At 37.1% G+C, this 27513-nt stretch overlaps 1 protein-coding gene across 3 annotated transcripts in view; it reads right to left on the bottom strand.

The window, feature by feature from the left end:
- Window positions 1-4939: 4939 nt before the first annotated feature.
- Window positions 4940-27513, bottom strand: part of Cdk12 (Cyclin-dependent kinase 12) — a 92601-nt gene continuing 70027 nt past the window's right edge. For 2 of the 3 annotated variants that reach the window (XM_083120369.1, XM_083120370.1), the window contains 3 exons: window positions 12287-12674; window positions 8251-8386; window positions 4940-6667 (listed from right to left, as the gene is read on the bottom strand). In XM_083120369.1, coding sequence (XP_082976495.1) covers window positions 6054-6667; window positions 8251-8386; window positions 12287-12674 — 1138 coding nt within the window. In that variant the 3' untranslated portion in view covers window positions 4940-6053. The remainder of the gene's footprint in view (window positions 6668-8250; window positions 8387-12286; window positions 12675-27513) is intronic. The other variant, XR_014441589.1, reaches the window with a different exon arrangement.

Raw genomic sequence — 27513 nt, 5'->3', positions numbered from 1 at the left:
GTGAAACAGATTTATATTTAAGAGAGTAAAGATGTACGAGGAACATGGCAACATGGCACAGTGATGTCCATTGAACCGTGGAAATTGCGGGGCATCACTGAGAGCCTGTGCATATGGTGTTGCCACATTCCACGTACATCTTTTACTCCGTTGAATAAAAATCTGTCAGGGATTAAAAATTATAGATACTCGAGTTTGAACTACAATTAAAAATTAACAGGTAGACCTACATAAGAACTATCCGACAGAAGGCTAGCTAGGCTATCTCTGAAGCCCAAACAAAAATACAGGAAATAATAAGACTAGCATATGTGACTGGTGCTTCACTTTCACATAACGACCGTGGGGAAAAGCACTAGTGAATGGTCCTGTTTACTTTCAACTATCCCAAGACTTCTTCCTGAAAATTCTTCCCCAACCAGCGCCTGCTCAGCCTGAGGAGGCGGAGCTACCAACGCATGACGTATTTGATGGTGGCAGCCAGTCCAAGAGCTAGTCTAGTTCATCCCGGAGATAGGCCCTCAGTGTTGCCAACAACTTCCCTTTTGAAATTCAGAGACTACCGTATATGGGGAGATGGCCCTGGTCTTGAGCTCAACATACGTCACTGATTGGCACCTTCAAAGAACAGCGACAAATAAGGCATGTCTTGTACAACTTTGATTTGATACACATGGAGAAGATTTTCAACACTTAACAATTAGATGATGACTGGTTTCAAATGAAACTACCACCACCATGTGGTAGAAATTAACACATCATTTCTCGAAAACTGCAGATGAAAATTCAGTTCTATCATCTTTGATCATTTATATTGTATATGGAGGTATCACATAATGGAATGACAAAAAACATATTTATCATTATTTTTAACAAGTGCATTTAGAAAATGTCAATTTCCCCTCCCTTCCAAAAAAATATGTGATTTAACATATGAATAGGGTGTTACTAGGGACCCTATTTTTTCCCAAATTTTGCATATTATTTTAGCACACTTTTCTGCAAATTTTTTTCCAACATATTTTCAACGTAACTTTGCATGGTTGAGCACACTTAAATTTTTCGTTCACTTGGTCTATTGTGGTGGCCACAGGGCATGCGAAATATGAATTTCCGTATAAAATTTTCATAAGCTGTTTCTTTTTTTTAACTTTCATTATAGTATAAATTTCACCTCCGCTAACAGTCTTGCAGAAAAAAAACGAATTCATTCTCTCTGACAATTAGTTCTCTTGCCAATTTTTTTTTTTTTTATTTTATTTTTTGTACATTGCAACAAGTTTAAAAAGTGTGCGCATGAAAAGTTACCATGCTGAGAGATGCTCGTCAGCTAAGGGTTAATGTAATATTGCTTCCAATCTGAGAATATGCTTTGTACAGGAAAGTGTTAAAAGTCAGGATAGTATAGTGCACTTCAGAGAAACCAACAATATTTTAACAAAATGTTTTTACTCTTTCTCAATTCTTCTGTTATCCTGATGGCAGACACACAATATTCTTGATAGATTCTTGTGGCCTTCTATCTTTGTACTGTATGCATGTATGTGTGTGTGTATAGTGAATGGCTTGCAAATGAGAGGAAAATAGGAGACACTCGCCAGACATTGGAAAAGTTTAAATTTTCATGGTCACAGACTGCATCATCAGTTTTCTGATGGATGATGATTACACAGGCTCCCGCTGGTAAACCTTTAGCAGACAGGTGGGATTACTGTCTTCCTGCCGAATGTAAACATGCTCTAGATGGCTGCGTTGTCTTCCAAGAACAACATGCCAGGAAATAACGTGCCATTCCTTGAAAACTACACATATTTCAGTTCTGTTGTTCATTTGTATACATATAAGGTATGACATATTTGAATTACAAAACAATATATCCATTGTTGCTATTATTAACAAGCTGAGTTTGCTATAGCTATTGGTAATACTCACAGATTTTTGTTAATACATTTCATGATTACTACATTACATGATTGTAATAATGAGAACAAAAGAACACTTTAACAACGTGTGACAATTAGGTGTTCAGGGGGAAATATTCATTTTCAAAGTTTCCTAAAATTACGACTTTCAAAAATGTTGTTTAATTTCAGTTTTCCCCCCAAAAATTGCAAGATGGGCATTACTTATCCTTTTGTGGTGTTACCCCCCACCCCCCCACACACACATTTGATCCATCCAGCATTCATAGGCTCAACACCAGAACTGCAAGTACGGAATTATTTCTGGCAACACTGCCACTCTTATAAATTATTATTATTTCCCCATGAACTATCAGCCTATTTCAGGGGCGGGCTCTGATCGCTTAAATAAATTAATGAATGACTCACTCCCTCCCTTTTTTTAAGTTTTGGCCTCAGTGTTCGGAATCTCGTAAAAGCCCATGAATTCCCCAAAAATATCAAAATTTTCATTCACAGTTCGAAAGTAGAATGTCAATTGTTCACATTCCCGACTTTTAATATCTGCTACCTCGGAGCGCAAAACAGATCTCCCTAATATATAAACGATCTCATTCTGAATGTCATGTGAGAGCCATTTGTAGCCCGAACGTCCCATCCACTCCCTAAGTTCATGCACATCGTCTTTTGAAACTCTTTAGTAAAAATGTTAAAACAATACTCATAATTATATACTTACAAGGGAGGTTATCTAAGTGTCCCCCTCCGATTTCCATGAAACTTGGCAGGTGTATAGAGGGGGCAAAAGGAAGAAATACGTGTATTTTGTTTCGGCTAAAAAACTGTTTGAGGAGGTTAGCCGAAACAAAAAAAAAACACATTTCTTCCTTTGGGACCCTTTATACACCTGCCAAGTTTCATGGAAATCTGAGGGGGACACAGGGTCAGATCCCCACTTCAATTTGTCCTCATTTTGATATTTGAGGGGGGTTTGCCCCCTAAAGCAGTTTTTTAGCAGAAACAAAAAAAAAAAAAACACGTATTTCTTCCTTTGGTCCCCTCTATACACCTGCCATGTTTCATGGAAATCGGAGGGGGACACTTAGATAACCTCCCTGATGTGTTTTGCTGTCTCTGGTCATAGCCCGCCCCCAAAGTTGATGGTTTAGCGGTCTCAGGCCCCCCCGGCGTTGATGGTCTAGAACATTTCAAAAGTGTATTTAAAGTTAAATTCATGTGGCACAATTCAGAGTAAACTTTACAAGAGAAGCAAAGTAATACATTAGATCCTTTTAAGCAAATTATTTGGGGGGGTTAATATTGGGGGGGGGGGCTTGAGCCGCCCCAAGCCCCATGGAGTCGGTGCCTATGGCCTATTTTCAATGAAACTTACCACTGCTACATACTACATATTTCTCATTCACCTTGGTCCATTGTGGTGGCCACAGGGACCAATTTAATTTTTTATTTAAATTTGATTGTCTTCTTCCTCCTCCTTTAAATTTTAGGGCCTCCTTGATGGCGCAGTGGTATCGTCATCGTCTTGTAATCAAGGGGTCCCGGGTTCGATACCCGGTGGAGGTACATAGTGGTTCGGATCCCACTTTAAACTGTAGGTCCAGTCCCGATTAGCCTTACTGTGCATAAAGTGGACTTAAAACACCAAATCCTTTAAATTTTATTATTTGGAGGTTCAATGCATTCATTGCACCTCCACTAAAAGCCCTGTTATTCCAGGGACTCTACAACAACTTGAACTAAGATTTTTTTGTACATCACAGCAAGTTTGAACTGCATGAGTTTGAAAAGTTCCATACGGAGAGGCTAGACCAGCACATGAGGCGCTGCCTGCTAAAGGTTAAACATAAATAATATTTACTAAGGTTCCATTTGCTATATACACAGTGAGCCACAAAAGAGATGACCCAGACTGAAACAATGAGCAAGTGGAATCCCGATTTTACATTTTCCTGCATTATACGTTCAATTTTGAGAGTCCCACCATAGCAAAATGCTATAACTTTTTTTTCACTCTTACATTTTCCCTCATTTAAGTTTTTCAGATTGGTCCCCTGAGAAACACAAAATCGAGGTTCCACTGTAATTTATATATACTACTTTACTATTACCATTATTACAATAATAGTTTTTTCTAAGGGTTTGGTAACGTACTAGTCATAAGAGATGTTGGATATGGCCCAGTTTAAATGAACAATAAAGGCTGACATGTGGTACCGTGAAACCACGAGCTAAGAACCTGAGCAGAATCACATCTCCTGTGCACTGTTCCCATGTGTAGGGGATGGGTAGATTGGAGCAGGCTTCCTTATGGCGATTTGAACACATGAAGGGCAATGTGCGTGAAGGCTTCTCACAGAAGGTTCTTTTGTTTATGATCGCTCTATACTGTGGAGCTGGGCTACTTATTCGTGTCTCATCTTGTGTGTATATATAGTAAATAAAAGGGAGGAGGGCCAGAAGGGCTAATAGCAAATGAGAAGGAAAGAGGGAATACTCTTCAGATTGGAAAAAAAAAAATCCATTTTCTGGTGAGTGTTTCCTACTTTCATTTCATCTGCTATTTCCTGATTTTAACAAGTAAGACTGTATACTTAATGTAATACTGAGGTGTCAAATCAGGCTAATACAATTTGATTCCCAAATATTACCATAGTGTTCAAAAGGAATTCTGTGTTTTCTGTATTTTATTAGGAAGTTACACCATATATTACCACTTGAAAGTTTATATGATAATTTGGGTATTGTACATTAGAAGTTTGTACAGCTTCCTGGATCTCTGATAAATTGTTCCAAAAATAATATTAAAACTCCCAAAGTAAAGAAAGCTGTGTGCGGTACATAAATTTACCTTGCAACATTCCATGATTTATTAGTGCATTGCATTTGTGTTCATTGAGTGATAAGACATCTGATTTTCAAAATGAAGTGACAGGACGAGGAAAGCTTAGAGTGGAATGAAGAGAGATGTTCTTACAAGCGTTTAGTGGTTTTAAAATACAACAAATGATGCACATGAATGCCTTTCTAAAAATGTCCTTGCTTTATTCACAGCAACAATTTAAATATTAATAGTGGAAGTGGCTGTAAAAAATAATGACACAAAACAATCCCAAACAGTACTAACACTAGAAGTAACTGAAGAAAGAATAATGAACAAAGAACATTCACTGACCTTACGGTGTCTTCCTCCAATTCCAAAAGCATTTATTCCATTTCACTAACACTTTTATATTTTTTCAGTTCCACAGTTGCAATCTTATCACTGATCACTTAAAAATATCACCACTTAAACTCCACACACATGCCTACATAAACATGGCTTGCAATAATGGAAAAGTATTTACAGGCAAAAAAAAGTTTATTTCCATTTTTATTTACAATTCATCAAGGCAAAAAATAAATCATGTCTTGCACCAGATCCACTTTTTACAGCTTTCTGAAGTTTAGGGAATTCTAGTTAATTGCTTGTCACATAAAAATGCTGTGATAGTATTCTGGCACAAACCATGATATAAACTCAACTGACTTAATGTGCACTTCTAGGTACTGCAAACACAAAAACCACTGACATTACAGTATGTTATTGTAAACAAAATAACAATTATGATTGGATGATGCTTACACAGGCTCTCACTGGTTAACCATAAATACTCTTCACTAAGGTTCAATTTCCTTGTAAAGAAACACTATATACAGATTGAGAGGCTGAGTACATTATATCAACCCATATTCTCATACATGAGAATTACTAATGATAAGATGCATTGAAATATTTCCAAACTAAAAAATAAAGAACACCAAAGTTAATAATGCTACTGATAACTCAGCAGGCCACACACATAACATTCACCACAAGCTTTCTTGGAAATGCTGTTGCAGATGTTTCCGTTCTGCATTGTCATTGCAATTTAATGATGAAATTCATTTCTGTTTTTAATGAACGCCGTACGATTCAAGCTGTTGACAATTGCAACATGTAAAAAAAACGTTCTCTCTAAATTGGATTATCCCAAAATGAAGACCATTCATAAGAATACAAACATGAAGAAAATGCCAAGTTGGATACGTACCATCCAACCTTCCTACACCATGTTCATGTTTAAAATCTCACATACTGCGATCTCGCAAGTCCTATCTTGCAGAAGGTGGATAGTTCCACGACCCACTCTGGGACTGGACCGGATGCGGATATGGATGTGGACCCGGATGACGGCTACTTCCCGGGGGAACAATGCCCGAACTTGCACCATATATATTCTCTCTAGGCCTAGAATTCCCTTTGGGGTACCTAGGACTTGTCGAAGTGTCCATATTTTGGTGCGTTCCACCACCATCCGAGTAGCGACTGGTATCCGCATACGAACTAGAAGGAATGACACTAATTGGATACTGATACCCATGCATCCCTTCCCTGTATGATTCCTCCCCACTGTAGGAGCCTCCAGGGTAGTTGGATTTTGAGTAACCTGACTCGGAACTTGGCCCATACAAGCTACCTATTTGAGGAGGAGGAGGAGGAAGAGGAGGATGTGATGGTACCGTACCTGTCTCCAACCCAGTAATCGGCAGTCCATACTGAGTCATGAGTCCAGCAAGAGCACTCTTTACTCCATCCGTGGCAAGTCCTTGTTGCATGTCAGAACAGTTTGAATCTTGCAATTTTTCGACATTTACAGCATTGTCGCCTGCATAAACTGCATGTGCATCAAACCCTTCTGATCGTCCCCATGTCCATCGTGATGATCCTAAAACATATGGAACTGGTGAGTGCAACAAAATAAACTCATATCTGAAAATTGGTTCATGCATTGTTAAGTTACTACTCTCAAGGTAAGATCATCATTCCAGAAATTTCTATTTGGGCCACAACTGACCAAACAAGCACGAGAAAATAATTAAATTCTTTTCAGTTCTTATAAAAATATACTTCAGTAAAAGTGAATTTCGAAATAACTACCTATTCAATGATCAAGCACAAAATTACATTGTAACTTAATTAAAATTTCTACATTTAAACAAGAATGTACTGTACTGGTAAGTTGTGAAAACTGTGGATCAAATGGACACCAAACCAAAGTCCCTGTTCTTCATGTTTGGGGGGAGGGAAGGGGGAGTGGTTGATAATAATTAGATGTAAGCGAGTTACTAACTTTTTCCGTGAAACTTACTTGTAGAGGTTCTATTAATTTTGGTGGCCTCTGCCACCATCCCCTTGGGAATTCACGATTAATAGAACCTCTACAAGTACGTCTTGCGGAAAAAGTAACTTGCTTACATCTAATTACAGACCCGGTTGTTCTGTATCCATGTTCAAAATGGTGGTCAAAAGTCACAAAATGCTAACTTTTATATTATTCACTAAACAGCTAACTTTTACTTTGTTGCTTATCTCAAAGTATTAGGTCCCCATCTTTGGTGACGACACAGCTTATATGCTTGATGATTATTTTGTGTTGCTTTTCTACATCTACCTTAATCACGACAACACAATTAATACAGGAACTCCAGCTTCAATAGCATGTTTCTGAAAACTATGTTGAGTAAAATGTTCCATTCCAAGACATATACTAATGCAGAAATGTTGGTCACTTTAAGGTGATTTGCATTTTTCATAGATAGTTTCATATTTTATGTGTTGCTATTGAATCCAGTTTTCAGCCTTGGCACCCAAATTACTTGCTAAATGGTGCCTAACTTCAAATCCAAGTTGAAAACCTAGTGCTGATACTTTACCAACTGTGCTACTAACCCAACCATCTGGCCTCATCACAACATCGATCATTAACCTGATGAAAGCCAATTGTGGAGAAACTAAAGACCCAGGTTTGATCACTGGTTTAACCATAATTTTTTATGTAACTTTCCAATAACTTATAGTAATCACAACATATTACAACTACAGTGAATTGTTGCCTATTCCTTCGTAGTAAAACATAGGACAAAGTGCATATTTTGCATAACTGTACCTAAAATACCATTTTGTGGGTAATTTTTGCTACTTCCTGCTTTCTTTTGTTACTTTGATTCTCTCCACAGTACATTGCAGAAGATAACCTCTTGTGTTGTGCGAGTGTCCCTTCATCAGTTTCAATGACCATCAAACATCATTGTTGTCACATTTAGTCAAAAGTAACAGAAAAAAGATGCAAAATAAAATAAGATAAACACAAGAGATTACAAAAAATTCAAGTCAATCTGTGAGAGTAAGAAAATTGATAAGCCCCCACCCCCCTTCCTCACAAAAGGCAATCCAGGAACTGAACAAAAACTTAGGTTAATTTACATGTTTGGCACTTTCTTTAAAACTAAAATAAGTAACTAAACGTACCTTGTGCATTAAAAACAGGTTGTTTTGGATCCAATTTGATGTTAGTTTTCCCTGCAGAACTATTTTGTTTGATGCCCACTGCTTGTTTAAGTTCTGTGCGTAGCCTTTCAACTAACTGGGTTGTGTGTGGGTCGAGCTACAAAGAAGCAAAGTACGGTATTAAAAATCAGTCAATTTTAAATTTTCATCATAGGCAGAATGATTTTATTACACACAAGATTTTGAAAAACAGTGGCAGTAAATGAACTAGGTGCGTACAATCAAGGAAGTTTGTTCCTCCATTCTTCTAGTAGAAGGAAGGGTTTTTGTTTTAGCCAATGTTAAATGAGATTTTCAAACTTCACAAGGAATATTTTGTTACCATCACGTTAAATCTGGTCAACCTTACATTAGGCATGTCATTTTTATGTAACATATTTAGGCATGTGAAGTACAGCTGTCACCCAACCCTATAAGGTATGAAATACACCATTAATTATACTGTGCATACATGTTGAATGTTCCTTATTGTATTCCTTCTAAGATAAGCTGCAATTTCATGCTGAACATTCTAAGTGACATAATACGTGGAAGAGTCAAAATGTTAGTTGCACTTACCCATAACATTTTGTTCAAAAGTGTGTGATGGGTTGGGAACACTGCTCACAGTTTCCTTGAAAAGGTGGGAGTAACGGTTGCGTCATGTGTGTTAGTGATCAGATGCTATCGGTGGTGAAAATGTCATGTCAGTTGGGAGTGCTGTCCAAAATAGAAGTGCATGCAGTGACTCACTATGTGGCCAAGAAGGTGTAAACCTATTGAGATTCATCACCAAATGCATGAAGTGTACAGTGATAAAGCAATTTCGCCTCAGGCGATTGCAAAATGGTGTGTGCTGCTCACGAATGGGCATACAGATATTGAGGATGACTACCAGCAAAAAGGCTGTCAACTGCAATGGCGGGGAGTTGAACATGTTCATGAACTGATTCATAATCCAGACCTTGCATCCTGCAATTTTCACGAGTTTGGGCCAATTGAAGAAGAATTTGAGAAGCGGCAATATCATTTCAATGAGGAAGTTAAAACTGCAATGTAAAAATGGTTATCGAAAGTTGACAAGAATTCTTCAAGTAAGTTACAGAGAAACTCTTGTCATGCTATGACAAATGTTTGAACAGATTTGGTGATTATGTAGAAAAGTAGTTTTGGTAGTGTACTTTCATGTATACATGAATTGTCCTCTATTTACCATATGCTATTTTTTTCATGCTAGTGCAACTAATTTTTACACTGACCCTAGTATTATAAAGTTAACATCAGTCGAATGCTTTTGGGACAGCTGTCCCACCACGTGTATAAATACATAAGAACAAAGCAGTGTCATGGTCACTTTTGTCCCAAACATCTATGCCCTCCCCTTCCTCACTAACCCACTTCCTCGTAACATCTGGATCTGCTGAGTGCTCTGTCTTTTGACACTTTCATTTTTCTTGTTACGTATATAAGGCATGGAGGACAACTGTCCTTCCAAGCATCCGACTGGCATTAACTTTATATTATTGTGTGGCTTAGAGGTGCAACACAACAACACCGCTGAGTTTAGAACAAAGACAAAGAAAGAGCGTATGACTGCACAAAAGCATCCACGTGAGTAAAGTTTACAGTGTTGCAATCTTGCAATGAATATTAATGGGGGACACTGGTACCCCACGTGCTTAACAGAGGGTTAAATACTCTGCACAGGCACTGATCTGCCTAGAAAAACAATATGCACACAACAGCAAAATGCAAATCTATACTCTGTTCGAATGTGAGAAGATGCCTCATGCACAAAAAACACACTCTTTCCTATATTAAAAAACTGGATACAAATGCACCACACAACACCACATGAAAATAAATAGGTCATGAAGGGCTATTTATGTTTTGAGGATATCCCATCCTGCTGTGGAAGCTGCTACATCCCAGCACTGTTGCAGTCAATGTATTTTTTTTTACTTTATTGTTTGGCACACACAGGATATATTCTATGTACACAGTTTAGCAAAAAATGCAGTTTTGATCAGGGCTTGAACCTGGGCCTCTGGCATACTGCACTGTTGTTCTACCAACTGAGATAGAGAGCCAGCCCTGTTCTTGCCCAATCTTTCGTTCACTGTTTCACCTGCATGGAATTGTTGTCGTCAGTGCTACCACAATGGGATCTGTTGCTTTGAAATACTGATGACATCGACTCCACAGTGCACAGACAGACAATTTCACACAGATAAAACAGGAGAGCAGAAGATCAGGTGAAACCAAGGTTGGCTCGGTAGCTCAGTTGGTAGAGCAACAACAAGGTATGCCAGAGATCCAGGTTCAAGCCCTGGTTGAGTCGAATTTCTACATGCGTTTTTTTTTTTTTTTTTTTTTTTTTTTTACATGGCCTTTGAATTTCTTAAATAACGGAAGCTCAAGAAAAATAAAGATCACCAAAATAATTTTCATTGAAGTATTTTTTTGACAATTGTTATTCCTAGTTTTGGTCTTAGCATGTATGCAGTCACACATGGGATGTTTGGTTTCAACATGCTTTGCAAAACCTAAGATATCCCATACATATTTTACCACTTCGTGACCTTTTACTTTCATTCTGTTCTACTCTGTATTTGTATCCTTATTTTAATACAAATAAATGTATCTGCACTTTCTTTTTTTATGAAAAAAACTCCTACTGCTAATCAAACCTCATGTTGTAAATCACTAAAATCTCAATAAAGTGATACATTACAAACTTAGTAGGATTGTGACCATTCACCTTGACTAATTAAGTCAAGTCTACTGCACTGGCTGCTGGAGGAAACAACGAAGTCAGTACATTTTGCTGTACCTTATCCATGTTTTCATGCTGCAGTGTAATGCACAGTAATGAGCTTTACCTTTTTACTACCAAATGTTCAGGTCCATTTTTAAATGTTAAAAGCACATTTATATAGAGAATAGATGAGATTAATATATGAAAGGTATGACAATACCAATATGACTACTCCAGTGATAGATAAAATGCAAGTACATTTCAATATTCTCCTGTATTTTCCAAAAACTGCAGAATATTTTACTTGTAAGAGCTTTACGCAATAATTACTCCAAAGTTTGGTTACAACTGATTACACAAGGAAGGTCCTTGCCTTTTTCCTCTTGAAACATTACATGCAGATACAACTTACCACAACTTTCAAACTCAAAAACTTTATATGGGGAAGTTAAGCCATGAGATGCACCAATGGTCTCACATGTCAGGAATATGTAGGTTACGAGTTTTGAACATTTCAGAAATTGAAAAATATATTATTGGGGTGTCTCCTTAAAACACTTACAGACTTATATCAAGATGAGCAAATTTTCTGAACAATTTTGTTTGTTCAAGCCTGCTTTTGACACCATAAGAACCAAATTACTGCATTTTGGTATGTTATCTGGCAGAGAAGAAAAATAAATAAATGTCAGTGGCAACCATGAATCTGTACAGCATGGCTGCATTTATACAGGATATTGAAACCAGACCAAAATGAGCAAAATGTTATCAAAAAAAGTTGTTCATCTAGATATATGCTCTACAAGCTCCGAAAGTTTATCAGTGCTGTGTGATGATAACTTCTGTATTCATATTCATGATATGCTTAGAAGAATGCATGTATAAAAAATGTGTAAAATAATTGTACCAAATATGTCTCATCCATGCTGTATCACACATATCGAGAGACAAACTCCCACATATAGTATCACCCCATGACAAACCACACATATAATATCACCTCATAACTCATTACTGGATGATCTAATAGTGACATGCAGACCAGGTCAAAATACTATTGTTTTACATCAACTAGTTTCTCACAGCCACATGAAGCAAACTTAAACAAACATAAGAAAACAGTAATGCATCCCCATTAATTGTACATAAAATATTTACAAACCATTAGATAACAACACAACTACTTATGGGCATGCAAACTACTGTGAAAATAACTGCAAAAAAGCCACCTAAGTAGAACAGACACCCACACATACTCACCTCTCTATCACCACTAGATAAAGCCATCAACTGTTCAACATGTACTGGTTGTTTTGTCAGCAAAGAATGGGAAATGGATAGTAACTGTTTCCGAAGTGAACCAGGTCCGTCCTCCCCTCTCTGGAGAGGAGGAGTGTGGCTCGTTTCAGACGGGGATGTAGGAATACTTGGTCCACGACTTTGAACTGGTACACGAGGTGGAGTCAAGGAATCTGTGGGCTCACCTACTCGTGGGATAGGGCGTCCAACGGTGGGAAAGGGTGGGGAGCGGGGGGATTGGGAACCAGAAGCAGGGTGACTACCACCACCAAACACAGCTGGCATACGACTATGGCTGTATGCTTCTTCGCGTGCAAAACCAGCCTCTTTCTTCAGTGCTTTAGATGAACTGTTAGGGAAAGAAATTTATTTTATTTAGTATGTAAAGTGCCTGCATTCATTGAATTATATGTATTAAAATATATACATCCAATTATTATTTTCAATCAACTAGTCCTGGAAAATTTTTATGTATATTCATGAAATCAATGCAAACACTCCTGCCCTGAGTAAGTTTATTATTTGTGATTGCCTCTGTACACTCTAAAAACATTTGGAATTAAACAAAATCAAAAGCAATGCTGAACAGTCAACGAACAAAAGAAAATAGTTGTGCAGCTCATGGTGAATTGTCAGATATGTATGCAAGCTCAAGAATTAAAGAAAACATATTTGGGATGTTTCTTGGAATTTTGATGTGGCAATTTGTCACATGTTTGTGCAGCACTGATTAATTTAATTACTATATATTAGCGATGGATCTATATGAAAATTTTGCAGATATAAAATCTAGTAATATTGATAACTAATATTCTACAGTTACTAGAAAATTGCAAATACTCCATAAAGAACCTCAATGAGTTATTTACCTCTCAATTAATGTATGTAACTAGGTGATTGCAACTGGTTTTTCCTATGTAAAGGAGACTGTTTATTCAGATATCTACTTCCGAAAACTGGCGATATAAATTATAGCATATTTATCTAAACTTGTATTGCTAACATTATCAGTAATTCCTACATCAGCCGACACCTTTTCATCTGGACTGTCTACTGTAGACATCATTAAGATCAACTAACATGTAATTTGGCATATACGCAACATTTTCAAATCATTTTAACATGTTCTACAGAATTGATAAGTGCCCAAGATTATGTTTTATATACGGGGGCTAGTCAAAAAGAGTAAGAATGATTTTTATATTTTATATCACACACTGAACATGCAACGGTAAAACAAACGTTTCTTGTGGAATCGGCAGATAAAATTGCAAGAGCGTATGCGCATGCATCTGGCAACACTGTGGAAACAAAACACAAATGGTCAGAAGTCACATACGGAAAATGGAGTCTGTTCGTGAGGAGCAGTACGCAGCTTTGAAATTTTGCGTCCGTCTGCAGAAATCTACCATGGAAGCATATGGAATGTTGCAGCAGGCATACGGTGAAGATGTCCTTCCACAATCAACCACATTTTGGTGGTTCAAACAGTTTAAGGAGAGCAGTGTTTCAACAACAAAGCAAGGCAGCCTGGGTGCTCAGGCCACTGCAGAGAACAAGATCATGGTTAACACAGCTGATGTCATTGTTCGGGAAGATCGCCGAATAACAATAGATGAACTGGCGGACATGTTACACATTTCCCCTGGTAGTGCGTTCATCATTCTGCACGATCGCTTGCACATGAGATGCGTATGTGTAAGATGGGTGCCAAGATTGCTAACGCCTGAACAGAAGCAGGTGAGAGTGGAAGTGTGTCGGGAGCTTCAGCATCTGGAAGCGGAGCATGGCGAGGTCTACCAGAATCCCATCATAACTGGTGACAAGAGTTGGCTTCACCATTACGATCCCAAAAGCAAACAGGCGAGCAAAGGCTGGAAATCACCCAGTTCTCCGATGCCAAAGAAAGTCAAAGCTGTTCAGTCGACAAATAAGGTACTGGTGATTTCCTTCTTCGACTACCGTGGAATGGTCTACCAACATGAAGTGTCCCTGCATACCATGGTTACTGGGCAGTATTAAGTCAGTTTTGAAGACCCTGGCTGAACACATCCGTCGAAAACGCCCTGAGCTGCATCCATCTGGTTGGCGCCTACACCAGGATAATGCATGCCCTCACGTTTCCGTTGTTGCCCAATATCTGGCTCGACAAAACATTGAATGTGTCCTGCACTCTCCATACAGCCTGGATCTTGCTTCGTGCGACCTTTTTTTGTTCCCTTGTCTGAAATTGGAGCTGTGGGGCAAGCATTTCGACTCATCATAGGCCGTTCTAAAGACTATGTCAAAAAGTGGGTTCCAGCACGTCTTCGAGGACTGGCAGACACGTTGGGCCAAGTGTATACAACTCGATGGGGACTACTTCGAAAAATACCATATCTACCAGGACCTGCCTAATGTATTTCTTAAGTAAAAACTTCATTCTCATTCTTTTTTGACTAGCCCTCGTATTACAAATAAGTGGATGCTACTGTATCAAAACTCTGAACTGTTGCTGGGCAGAACAATTCCACTACAGATAAATAAGACCTATTTCATTCAATTCCATTCTATAATTTTTTCCTCAAATCATGTTACTAGCATAGGCTTCATTAGCATATAAGAAGGTTAGTCTTTCACAGACAAGATTCGAATGTGGTGCTAAAGTCGCAGCTTTTAGGAAAGATATTTATATCAAGGAAGCAATGCATTAATAGCAAATTATGTTACAGTTGATTATGTTTAAAAATTAAATACACATAAATTCATCAAGGTAGGGCTAGAGATTTACATGTAATTAAGAACACCAACACCATCTCCCAACATGAAAGCTGTAAAATGGTACACTTGCATTATTTGCAAGTACCCCATAAAATAACAATACAACCATTTATGTGTAAAGAAATATGAACTTTGAGAATGAGTACACAATCTTTTGTTCACCCAAGAAATCCAAAATAGGAGTCCACAATGCTATCAACAACCAACCAACCATAAGACAAAAGGCACAAGTGAATTGAACATTACACAAGGGCTATTTGGAAATCAATCTCAAGGAAGGAAACCAGGCTCTTGGACCGATATTCAATGTCAATATGTGTGCTACTAAAGCCCCTATCACTGCTGCTTTGAGTGGTAGCAATTATATAATCTGTGGAACGTTTCATCACCATAGAATATTCTACTCTTCTCCTGCCATTGTTTCGGCATATCTTGCAATTTTAAACTGGGGTGGTTAAGTTTGGGAGATGTGCAGAAAAGTTCTCTACTAAATGGTGGCAACTTTGACAATTTGCAGAGATATGATGAGGAGGATAAATTTGATGACAAGATTGAGAATGAGATAGACAATGAAACAATAGATTATGATTGTCAATGTGGAAACACACACACATATATACTCAATGTAAAAACCCAGGAAATAAAGAATAATTTTCAAAGCAAAGCCGATGGCAACAGTGTTTTGGAACAGAAAAGGTGTGGTGTTACTCAGTTTACGTATTCCTGAACTATAATATGCAAAACATACTGAGAAACTCTTATGGGTCATTCCACATGATATCACAGAGAGCAGGTTGCTTCATAGTCGTGGACTTGTTTCAAATTTTCTATACTGAAAATATTCAAAAATTAGTAACTTTTGAAATATTTGTTGGAGAAGTCAAATATTACGTATTTGTCATATTAGACCAAGTATCTATCAGCAAAAAAAATATGATGGAAATCCATGACTATGAAGCAACTTTTTGTCTTTCAATTGGCTATTTCAACATGGAATGGCCCTTATGAAATAGTGTCTCCTTGATACAAAGTTCCCGTAACTCCTGCCACACACTGACAAGTGCCTCAATTTTGACAGTGATTTGAGGAAAGGTGCCCTGGATGCGAACCAACTTTGTACACTCCTGTTCACATATAGTGAGACACTTTAAAGGGTTGAGCAGTTGAAGAATGTGTCACTTTATCTGAACAGGAGTGTACAAATATCCCCCCCCCCATTATATCTTCTCTTTTAACCTTCAGGGTTGTTTCTGAATAGCCCTTGTGAATCAAAACACATAAAATTTTTAGATTATCTGCATTTCCTCAGCATGTGTGTTCCAAATGCAGTGACACCCTGATTTTACATTCTCCCGCATCATACATTCAATTCTAATAGAGCAAATGTTATAAAATTTTCCCAGATTTTACATATTCCAAACTTTTTCCATCTTAAGTCTGCTGAAAAACATAAAATTGAGGTTCACTGTACAAAGATTAAACAAAAGTTCCATGACAATACCATATATACACACACCCTCTATCACCATGCAACATGCTTCATTCAACATCAGTACTGTTTAATTTCTGAACAAACTAAGTGAAGACTGAAATTAAATTAACATCCTAGATTTCAATGTTGTTACATGCAACATATATTGACCTCCCAAGGCCCATGTATATTTTTACAGCCAAAAATTCAACACCCAAGGCCCATGTATATTTTTACAGCCAAAAATTCAACAATGATAAAGTTTAATTGTTTCATGACAAATAATCAGCAATCTGATGGACTTTCAAATACTTTTCAATTATGGGCCAAAAAAAAAAAAAATGATATTTCGCACCACAAATCACATGACAATGACAAGCAGTAAAACCAAGCACCAAGTACCTTAATTTTATATCCTTAAATTAATACTTATACTTGCCACATTCATCAGTACAAAGTGTGTTTACTTTTGGGTAATCTTTAAAATTTCTGCAAAGAAAACTTGCACAGATATTTACAAATTTCTACTTTCTTTTTGACATTTGTACTAAACTAATTGCATTATAACTATACTGGCCATAAACTATGTTTACAGTGAGTACTTTCTTTAACAGACTTTATACAAATGTACAAAGTAAGAAGTCAGTATGTATTTACAGTTGTAGTTACAGCATAAAGCAGCGTTGCGAGAAATCTAAATTATTCCTGGTATTCATAATTCAATACATTCTATTCCTTACTCCTAGAGTATGTGTATTAATAACTGACTTAGGAAACAAATTTTAAACAATATAAGAAAACTGCACTAGTCTCTCAACCATTTAAGCAGTGATAACACCATTAAGCCTTGTTTCCATGACAAGCAAAAACTCAATATGCTGACCAAGGCAGAATTTATTTTATTTAAAACATTTCATTTGTATTTGGTACAGAGTCTGAAGAAGACCTTGCTAGAAGGTTGAAATTTAACGTTTTGTTTATGTTTTAAATAAAATAAATTCTGCCTTGGTCAGCATATTGAGGATTTAAGCAGGTGATTAAAATGCATTCTCCCTGGAAATTTCTATATATTGTGGCCTCAATCACCATAAAAGTCATGAATAAGTCAGAAAGCAAGAAAAGCAATTAACTGACTGCACAAAGGCTTCCAGGTTGATGATTACTATAATGTTGTAGTGGAATTCTCAAACAAGCAATGGTCTCCCCCACCAAATTCTACTATAAACCACTAATTTCCTTCTTCATTCTAAGTTTATAGGGAATGGAATTGTACGTGTGCTGGAACAGAGGTTTTCATGTGCTTGATTTTTTCTTTCTCTTCTCCAATACTTCGAGCCCTCATTGCAGAAAACCAAATGAGTGAATACATAAAGGCTAGTCAATGAAAAACAGGCCACCTCGTGTATCTCGACGTGTAGATGCCGCGGCTCCACCAAACACCTGCCACTGGAAGGAGGTTCCGCTGTCGCGTGGCAGGCTTATCTGAAGCAGTGCAAGTGCGAGGTGCACCCGTTACTTGGGTGCGGTATACAGAAACACTGATGCACCTGTGTCAGGCCATCAAATCCAAGAGACCAGGTTTGCTGTCGTCTGGGGTGGAAGTGTAGCATGATAATGTACATCCACATAAGGCAAATGTTGTCCGGGACTTGCTACACAGATTTCGGTGGGAAATACTCCAGCACCCACCTCATGTCCCGGACACATCCCCATGTGATTATGCCATCTTTGGTGAGCTGAAATGGGCACTACGTGGTCGCCGGTTCAACTTGGATGCTTAGGTGAAGGATGCATTGAGTGATTGTTGTTGCAGCAACCGCCCACATTCAACAGGGCTGTCACTGACCTACTGCCAGGACGGTGGGACAAATGCCTACGGGGATTACTTTTCAGGTGAGCACATAGTTTCATAGTTATACACAGTGGCCTGTCTTCCACTGACTGACCCTTATATATGATGGACAATTTGCCTACTATTACACTTGAATTTTGATTAGGGCTGAGCTGATACCGATACTCTTACCAGTTCCCACCAATACCGATACTTGTAAATTGTAATAATTAAAAGTTGTTAAAAATTTTGATTAATAATTTATGTGCAAATTTTCCACCATAATTATATGCATTAAAATATTCAAGAATTATATCAGATTATTAAATTACATGTTATGTTATTACAAAATTCAGTTCTTTTTCACAAAACACTGATGCAGAATAAAAAGAAACTTTAAAAGACCAAAATGCCGGAAAAGTATCGACCAGTATTGAAAAATAAATCCTAACCGATACCGATACATTGGCATCGGTTCAGCCCTAATTTTCATGCAAGTGGAAAAAGGAAGGGCTAAAATATACAAAAGTGAAAGAAAAGACTAAAAACCTAAAAGATCTATGGGAAAACAATCATAATACAAACATTATACTATCAAAGGGAAGGGAACATGTGTGCATATAATTCATGGTAGGGACAAAAATTAATAATTTTTCACGCAGATACATGTATTTATCATGAGCGAATCCTCATCTACGATCTATTCCCCCTACATTCGTTGTGTGAGTACCAGACAGTCAGAACTCCAGTTTATCAAATTCTAGGAGAGAGGACATAATGTATTCTTAGATACATGACACTAAAGTAACTCTCAACGAGAAGAGATGGAAATGCATCTCACTCCAAATAGAGCTCTTTGGAGAAGATACGTTAAACAAAACCAGAAATTGCATTTTTCGAGTCACATTCCTCTGGTGCTCACACGTACTTTCCTGTGCAACTGCTGATATGTACCAGCCATGGCCTTATTTTCGGTGGCTAAAACTTTAAAATGTTCTCAAAGTTGACCCATTTCACATATCTAACTAAACATATGAGGGGATGCACATACAATCTACAAAGATTATTCGCATACACTTTAAAACACACTAGGATGCTCTGTGCTGGGATGATATACTGGGAAACTGAATTTATCTTACCAGGGTTTGCATTTTCCCTGCAATCTAAATTTAATATTTCCAATTCAAATATGTTACAATTTGATTCTGAATTTACATTTTACTTCATTTTGAGTTCCTTTGCTACAAGCTTCCTGATGAATGTACAGCGAAGTTACCACTGAGTTTTCTTTTACTTCTTCATGCATAAACATATGCAACATTTTGCAAAAATGAACTTTCTATCTTCAGAGCTGCAAGAATTTATACCAAAACAACCTGTTGAACTGTGGGTGATTTGGATTTCCTAAAGTCCTCTGTGATACAAATTTGCCTGAGACAATTTTTGCACACACATTTGTAGTAATCTAAATTCATAGCACAAACATCATTGAATTCTCATCTTACACAAATATGTAACAATTCCATTTTTGCCCCAGAAGTTATAGAACAAATAACGTGAATTAATTGTTTAGTAATAACAACCATTCAAAAAATTGCCCCATCAACACTACTTAGTTACTTAATTAATAATCTAAGTATGTATAATTTTAATTATTAGAATTGGATTATCAGCAATTATTGGAGCAGTGGGGGGATTAAACCCAACTTCCTCCCTCCTAAAACTTACTGTATTTGCCTGAGCACAAATAAAGTACGTTTTTCACAATAGTTACATGGAATTACCATGTCCCAATTTGCCTTCACCATTCCATATTTGGGTAAGGAGAAAAACATTTGTAGTACTTTTTAGCATTGAATATTAAGTGAATATAAATAAAAATTTGCACACTTGGGAGGCAAAAAAACGTGCATACAATCTGTATAATCTTGATCAGGGCATGACTGCTTGCACAGATTTTTAACAGGTACTTTTTAATGGCTGAATACTACATACACAACACATGTTATGTACACATAATGTCATATCCTGAAATAAATATGGATCAAAATACTGCTGCTGAGGTCTCCTTCAACTTTCAATTTACCACCAGGGCTGTAAAAATATCCATGATACAATGCATGTATGCAATCATTCCTCATATTTGATAAATCCTAATAAATTAACTTCAAGACCTTTGCATACTAAATGCTTACTCAAGTTTGAATCATGGCACCTCTCAAACAAAAAAAATGAATATAACTAAAAGCGAAAATACTCTCAGAATTGTTAGTACTAGAGCTACACACATACACACACACAAATACTTTCATAAAAGTTGAAAAAATGCCACAAGAAAAATCTACAAATTAACAAAAAAGTATCCAACATTACTCAATATGCAGCATTTTAATTGTAAGTACTATATTCTACAAAACTATTACCAAACTACCATTTAGAAATATTAGTTCTAAAAAAAATGTGTGCACATAAAGGGGCCTCCAACAGAAATCCGATTCCCAAAACTGTTTCAAAAACTTGGTTTTATGGGCTACTTTTTCAAAATTTAACCTACTCAGGATGGTTGATACGTACCTATGGCAGGGTTCTCATATAAATTCCAAATACATCCCCCACCCCAAGTTTTCCAGAATCTTAAATTTTATTCCGAGTACTTGATGCACAGTTCATTACTATTTTAAATTCATTTTACAATGGCTTGTTCCATTTCCCCTCATCAGAATTGCTACGATTTTTTTATTATGAAATTCCCTGACATATCCAGGTTTTCCAGTCTAATTTTTTTTTCAGACATGTTTAATTGTCATGATTATTCCTTTTGAACCTTGTGTTATTCAATTAAATATACAGGCCAGGTTAATTATTATGAATATTCACTTCACCACTTTTTTATGAAGCAAATTTCATTTTACACACACGAAATATTATAAAAATTTGAATAACAAATTAAAATTACAAACGTGTTGTGTGCTTCAATTACTTGCATCTAGCCTTCAGACTAAGGTAACAGAGATACATTATTTCACCACAAATATCTCTGCAATATAAAAACAGAAAACGTTCATATCAACAATCTTCATAAACCATGCAACAGTTTTCAATTTCTAGCGATTTGCTATACAATTTCTATATGCAACAAAAAAAATCTCCAGATACTGTGCATTTATAAATGTAAAGAAATAGCATTTTTTTGCGATACTATATTTGCTTTCTGCACTATTCATGTACTTACTACTATTATCCAGAATCAACAGTTAACAGTTGGGCTAACGTTCATTACATAAAATTCTACTAGTGTTATAATCTTGCTAACAAAATTTCTTTTCTTGCTACACCAAAATGCAAGACCACAATCTGTAAAATAGTAGATGATAACCTCCTCTTCGCCAACCTTTCCGAAAATTATGATCATATTGTCAAAATACTTTAGTTATCAATCAGTATAGCTGGGTTACAACTTTCACATTGTTCTTTCTAAAAATTTAGTATAAAAAGTGAAAATTAAATATATTACCTACTTGTCTACCATAATTTTGTACCAGACTGAGAATCATAAGGACGAGAAGAACAAGTTTCTGAATTGAATCTTTTTGGAGAGTGGAATCACAAGAACCGAATCTGGAAGTGGAAGTGAATCACTTGTTCATTTTCTCTTCCAGACTCCAAAATGTCCGTAAATTCCAGATGATCAGCAGAACTACCTGACATCCTGTCTTCCAGATGTGTAGCAACCCTGCCTCACAGACATACCACCCTCAATTTTTTTTATTATTATTATTATTAGTTTATCAGTAAAATTACAGGTAATTTTACCAATTGCATATACTTATAAATGGCCTGTAATTTTGTGAAAAATTTGTGAAGTAAATGTGTAAATACATATTTCCTTTTCAATGAAAAACTCATCTGTTACATAAACTACGAAGATGAATGAAGAGCTTATGTTCTTCAAGGAATATTTGCAATTTTATATTGGATCACTATAGTATTAGTTATCAATATCAGCAGTTTACTGGTATTGATAAAAATAATTTGTATCAGATCATTTTTAATTATGATAATACCCAGTCAAATGAAAACTGGTCATGATGCATGGAACTCCAGGTGGGCAAAAGTTAGTAACATTGCTGTTACGAATGATAATGCTATCTGTGGGGAAAGAGGGAAGCAATACATGTATTCGTTCAGCATCAGAATGGAGGGGAGTAAAGAAGAGCAGAGTTTTTTCTTTTCTGCTTAGGATGCTGGAGGTCAAGAAATTAATCATCTCATCTGTTGTGCACAGTGAATGTAGCACATCACATCATGTGCTGGAGTGGCATAAGCAATTCTGAGATGGACACATGTCACTGCAAGACAATTCACACCCCATACAGGCCTATTGCATCATTACTCCTGATGTTATTGCATGAGTGGGATGGTCTTATCTGGGAAAACTGATGGATCACACAGGAAGAACTTAGTCTTTAGGTTGGGACAAGTCACGGTTCCATACATGTCATTATCCAAGATCACCTGTAGTTCACAAAAATTTGTGCACAATGGGTTTCACATCAACTTATGGAGGAACAAAAAACTCGCAGAATGGCTGCACCTCTGTTTTACCTTCAATGGCAGTATGAAGATGAGTATGAATTTCTGTCCCGTAATGTCACCAGGATGAAAAGTGGTACCACCATTTTGAACCCAGTTTCAAGAGCAAACTGCAAAGCCAACAGTGGAAACATTTAAATTCTCCACTACCAAAGAAGTCCAAAGATGTACACAAAAGTTCTGGTAAAGTCATAATGATGCTCTTCTTTGACTGCAAGGGTCCACTGCTTGACAACTTTCTCAGGCATGAGGTCACAAACAATGTGAGGTGCTTACTATAAAGACACTTTGCACAAACTGGAGTGAGCCATTAAGTCAAAACGCCCTGGAATGCTATTGAACAGCATCAACCTTCTCCATGGTAACACCTGCCACATTTGTGGACATCAGTTCCACTCAGATGAGAATGTATGCAAGTGGGTAAGACTGTATCCATCACTAATGTACAACCGACAAGCTTCTACAAGAATGGAATTGACCATTATGACAGTTATGGAGATTACTTTTGAGGTAATACATTTTCAATGAAAAGTTTTTTGTGGCAGACACATTTCCATTTTACTGCCTCTTATACTTTCCGATACCACAAAGAAACTTATTCAAAATTAAAATGACATCTCTGTGCATAAGGACAAAGGCTCTCTGTGTATATAATTAAGGACAAAGGATCCAGGTTTTCTTGGAATTAACCTTCAGCATCTGGATGATCGATATTTTGACCATGCCTGTATTTGAATTAAGACTGATACTTCTTCACAAAAAAATTAATATTGTATAAAGCGGCAATGTTGCCAGCTTACAGAACAGTATCTGGAATTTTGCTTCTAGCGTCGGCCCTATTGATGCTGGATGGACAAAATTTGGAGGGAAGCACGACAAAAGACCGCTCCATGAGGATATGTAGTACCCGTGCCGCAGTTTTGAAAAAAATAACCTGAAATTACAGCATGCAGAAATCTTGTGTAATTACAGAAAACTTTGAGTTTTGTGCCTTTGCCCCTGCCCTTCGACCAGTGTCGAGCATTACTTAATGTGTTACTTTTTTACTCAATCTTGCATGTAGAATTTGAAAAGTTCTAGCCTTTTATCTTTAATTTATTTTATAGTAACAAAAGGGAAACAATGGATTTTGTTAAATGGCACTTGTTAATAATAATAACAATGAATATATTGTTTTGTAATTCGAGTATGTAATACTGTTAGAGGTATACTAATGAACAAAAAAAGACAGAACTGAAATATAGTGCATAGTTTTCAAGGTACGGCGCAAGTTAATTCTGCCATGTGGTCCGGGCAAATTTCGAACATAGGCATTTAACCCCATGTTTCCCCTGGATCCTTAATTTTCAGACATTGCTTAAAATGTTGGTGCTTTACTCATTCTTACATACAAAATTGTAATTTTTCATACCTTTGTATGTATACTAAAGATAAGAAAAGACCGAACTTTCTTGAAAACTACATAGTACAATATTTATAAAGTTCTGCATGAATGAGTAAAAAAGCAACATTTTAAGTAATGCCTGACACTTAAGGTTTGAGGGGGGGGGGGGGGCAGGGGCAAAGGCACAAAGTTCGAAATTTTATGTAATTACACAAAATTTCTGAATGCTGTAATTTCAAGTTATTTTTTCAAAACTGCGGCACGGGCACTAGATATTCTCATGGAGCGGTCTTTTGTCGTGCTTCCCTCCAAATTTTGTCCATCAGCATCAATAGGGCCGACGCTAGAAGTGAAATTCCGGATACTGTTATGCAAGCTGGCAACATTGCCGCTTTATACAATATGAATTTTTTGTCATGTATCAATGATTTCAGCGAAATTTTGCATTTTCAAACTTGTCACAAAAAAAAAAGGAGCTTGAGAACTAATTGTTGTAGACAGATGAAATCGGTTTTGTTTCCTTTCTTTTGACACGGTTTTTGCAGATGTAAAATTTATACATTGTGCCTCCCAATAATGAGTATTGAAGGAAGAAGAAAACTGAAATTTTTAAAAAACTGTACACCCCTGTAGTTGCTTGTTAAAGTGTTGCCTTTAACTCATTATAACACGTATAATTGAATTTTTTTCATTACAAAGTTGTGGCTTGGAGTTATAGATAGACTTTTTTATAAATCTATCCCATAATATTATGGGTGTAAGAAATCACTTTTTCAATCTCTGCTTGTTAATAATAGTAACAATGCATACATTGTTTTGTAATTCTAGCATGTCATACCTTCGTATGTATACTAATGAACAAAAAAGACAGAACTGAAATATTGCATGTAATTTTCAAGAAATGGCATGTTAATTGTCGCATTGCGATGCTGGTCCCATCTGTTCTCAATGGAAATACCTGTGTGGTTGGCATATCAACCATATACCTGCTCAAGGTTACACTTTCCTCCACTCCTGTTTGACCTCCATTTAGTGCACAGTGCCAATAAAGGATGACGTAGTAGGACAGTATACAGGGTAAGTCAAAATGATGGACCCCATTACAGAAATTTATTCTGTGAAATCTAATAAACATATGTTATTGTGAGACATGCGATTCGAAAGGTTAACTTTCAAAGTTTAGTTTCCACGCAGTGTTTCCACTTTCTACCGCTAGGAGTCAGCAGTGAGCAGGAAAATGGCATTGACTGGAGAACAGAGATCTTTCTGTGTGCTTGATTATCATGTGAACAAGTCTGTGATTAGTGTGCAACGGCATTTCCGTACCAAATATCAGAGAGAACCACCTACAGGGAAGGCCATTTGTAACTGGTATGAACATTTCAGAGATTCGGGCTGCATCTGCAAACAAAAATCGACTGGCCGTCCGTCGACTGGCGAAGAGACAGTGGAACGAGTGAGCACATGTTTCGTGCGGAGTCCACAGAAGTCCACCTACCGGGCAGCGAGAGAACTTCAACTTCCACAGAAAACTGTCTGGCGGGTTCTGCAGAAACGTTTACAAATGAAACCCTACCGCTTGCAACTAGTTCAAGCCTTAAAAGACACTGATTATGCTTTGCGCACGTCCTTCTGTGCTGATTTCCTCGCATTAATGGAAATGGATGGGTTCTCTGAGAGGTTAATTTACAGTGATGAAGCAACTTTTCACCTTTCAGGGAAAGTGAATAGACACAACGTAAGGATTTGGGGAACTGCTAACCCCCATGAATTTGTGGAACACGAACGCTATTCTCCCAAGTAAATGACTTATGTGCCATTTCTCATGAAAAGATTTATGGGACCTTTTTCTTCCATGAACGTACTGTGACAGGACTTGTTTTCCTTGATATGCTGCAACTATGGCTCCTTCCACAGCTTGCAGAGGAAAGCACAGATTTCATTCTCCTATTGGATGGTGACCCTGCGCATTACCATGGCAGCATTCGAGACCATCTCAATGGGGCATTGGAACAACGTTGGATAGGCCGTGCATTTCCGGAGGATTGACCTCTCCTTCATTGGCCACCTCGTTCCCCCGACTTGACCCCATGTGATTTCCTCATGTGGGGTTTTGTCAAGGATCATGTTTACGTACCACCACTTCCAACATCATTGGATGACCTGCAAGCCTGCATCACAGCAGCCATTGCTGATATTGACCGCAACATGCTACACAAGGTTTGGCAGGAGATAGACTATCGGCTTGATGTGTGCAGTGTTACGCAAGGTGCTCACATAGAACACTTGGGATTTGTTTGAAAAAAACTTTGACAGTTTACCTTTCTTAGCACATGTCTCACAATAACATTTGTTTATTATATTTCACAGAATAAATGATTGAAATCGGGTCCATCATTTTGACTTACCCTGTATATCGGCACCTACCATACTTTTTTTAAAGCTGCATAATCCATTTATATTTGCAATTAACTATTGAACTATTATCAATGAAACTTTTGCATGATTGTAGGACCCTAGGATTATGGCATTTTAGAATTATTTTGATGCACATATTGGTTTATTGCAGGGGTTACATGGTCTCTTCAAATGGGATTTTTAAAATTTCCCTTCCCACAAGAGAACGATACTTTGTGAGGGAAGAAAAAAAGAAACACAACTGTCTATGTTAAATAGTTTCTCTTCCACAAATGATTTTGTTCACCACTTAACATTTCAGAACATGTCACTTTTGACTTCAGCCTGAAAGCTAGTTCAGAAGAGAGAACTGAAAACCTAGACAAAAAACAAGGTACGTGTTGAGACTTCTATTTATTTTTTATCGCCACGAGGAATTTGCAAATTCTATTATGTGTAACATGAGATTTATAATATTCCTGATCTTTGCTATTACCCCATCACCTTCAGCATACACAAAAAGCAATAAAAACCTAAAAGTACACAATTTAATTTAAACACTATATAGCTTTTACACTTGCAATAGACTGCACTTTAAAATACTTACCAAGCACAAGGGATATTGATTACATTGTACCATGAGGATTTTTATAAATTCTCTACAGTCTCTAAACCCTTCTACAAGTAATCTACATTCTACCATCCCACTCACCTGGCCAAATTTCATTCTCTCATTCACATGCATTATGTTG

The sequence above is a fragment of the Lepisma saccharinum genome, chromosome 4 (genome assembly GCF_977018435.1).
Source record: "Lepisma saccharinum chromosome 4, izLepSacc3.1, whole genome shotgun sequence".
NCBI lineage: Eukaryota > Metazoa > Arthropoda > Insecta > Zygentoma > Lepismatidae > Lepisma > Lepisma saccharinum.
This window is presented reverse-complemented; position numbering and strand designations above follow the sequence as displayed.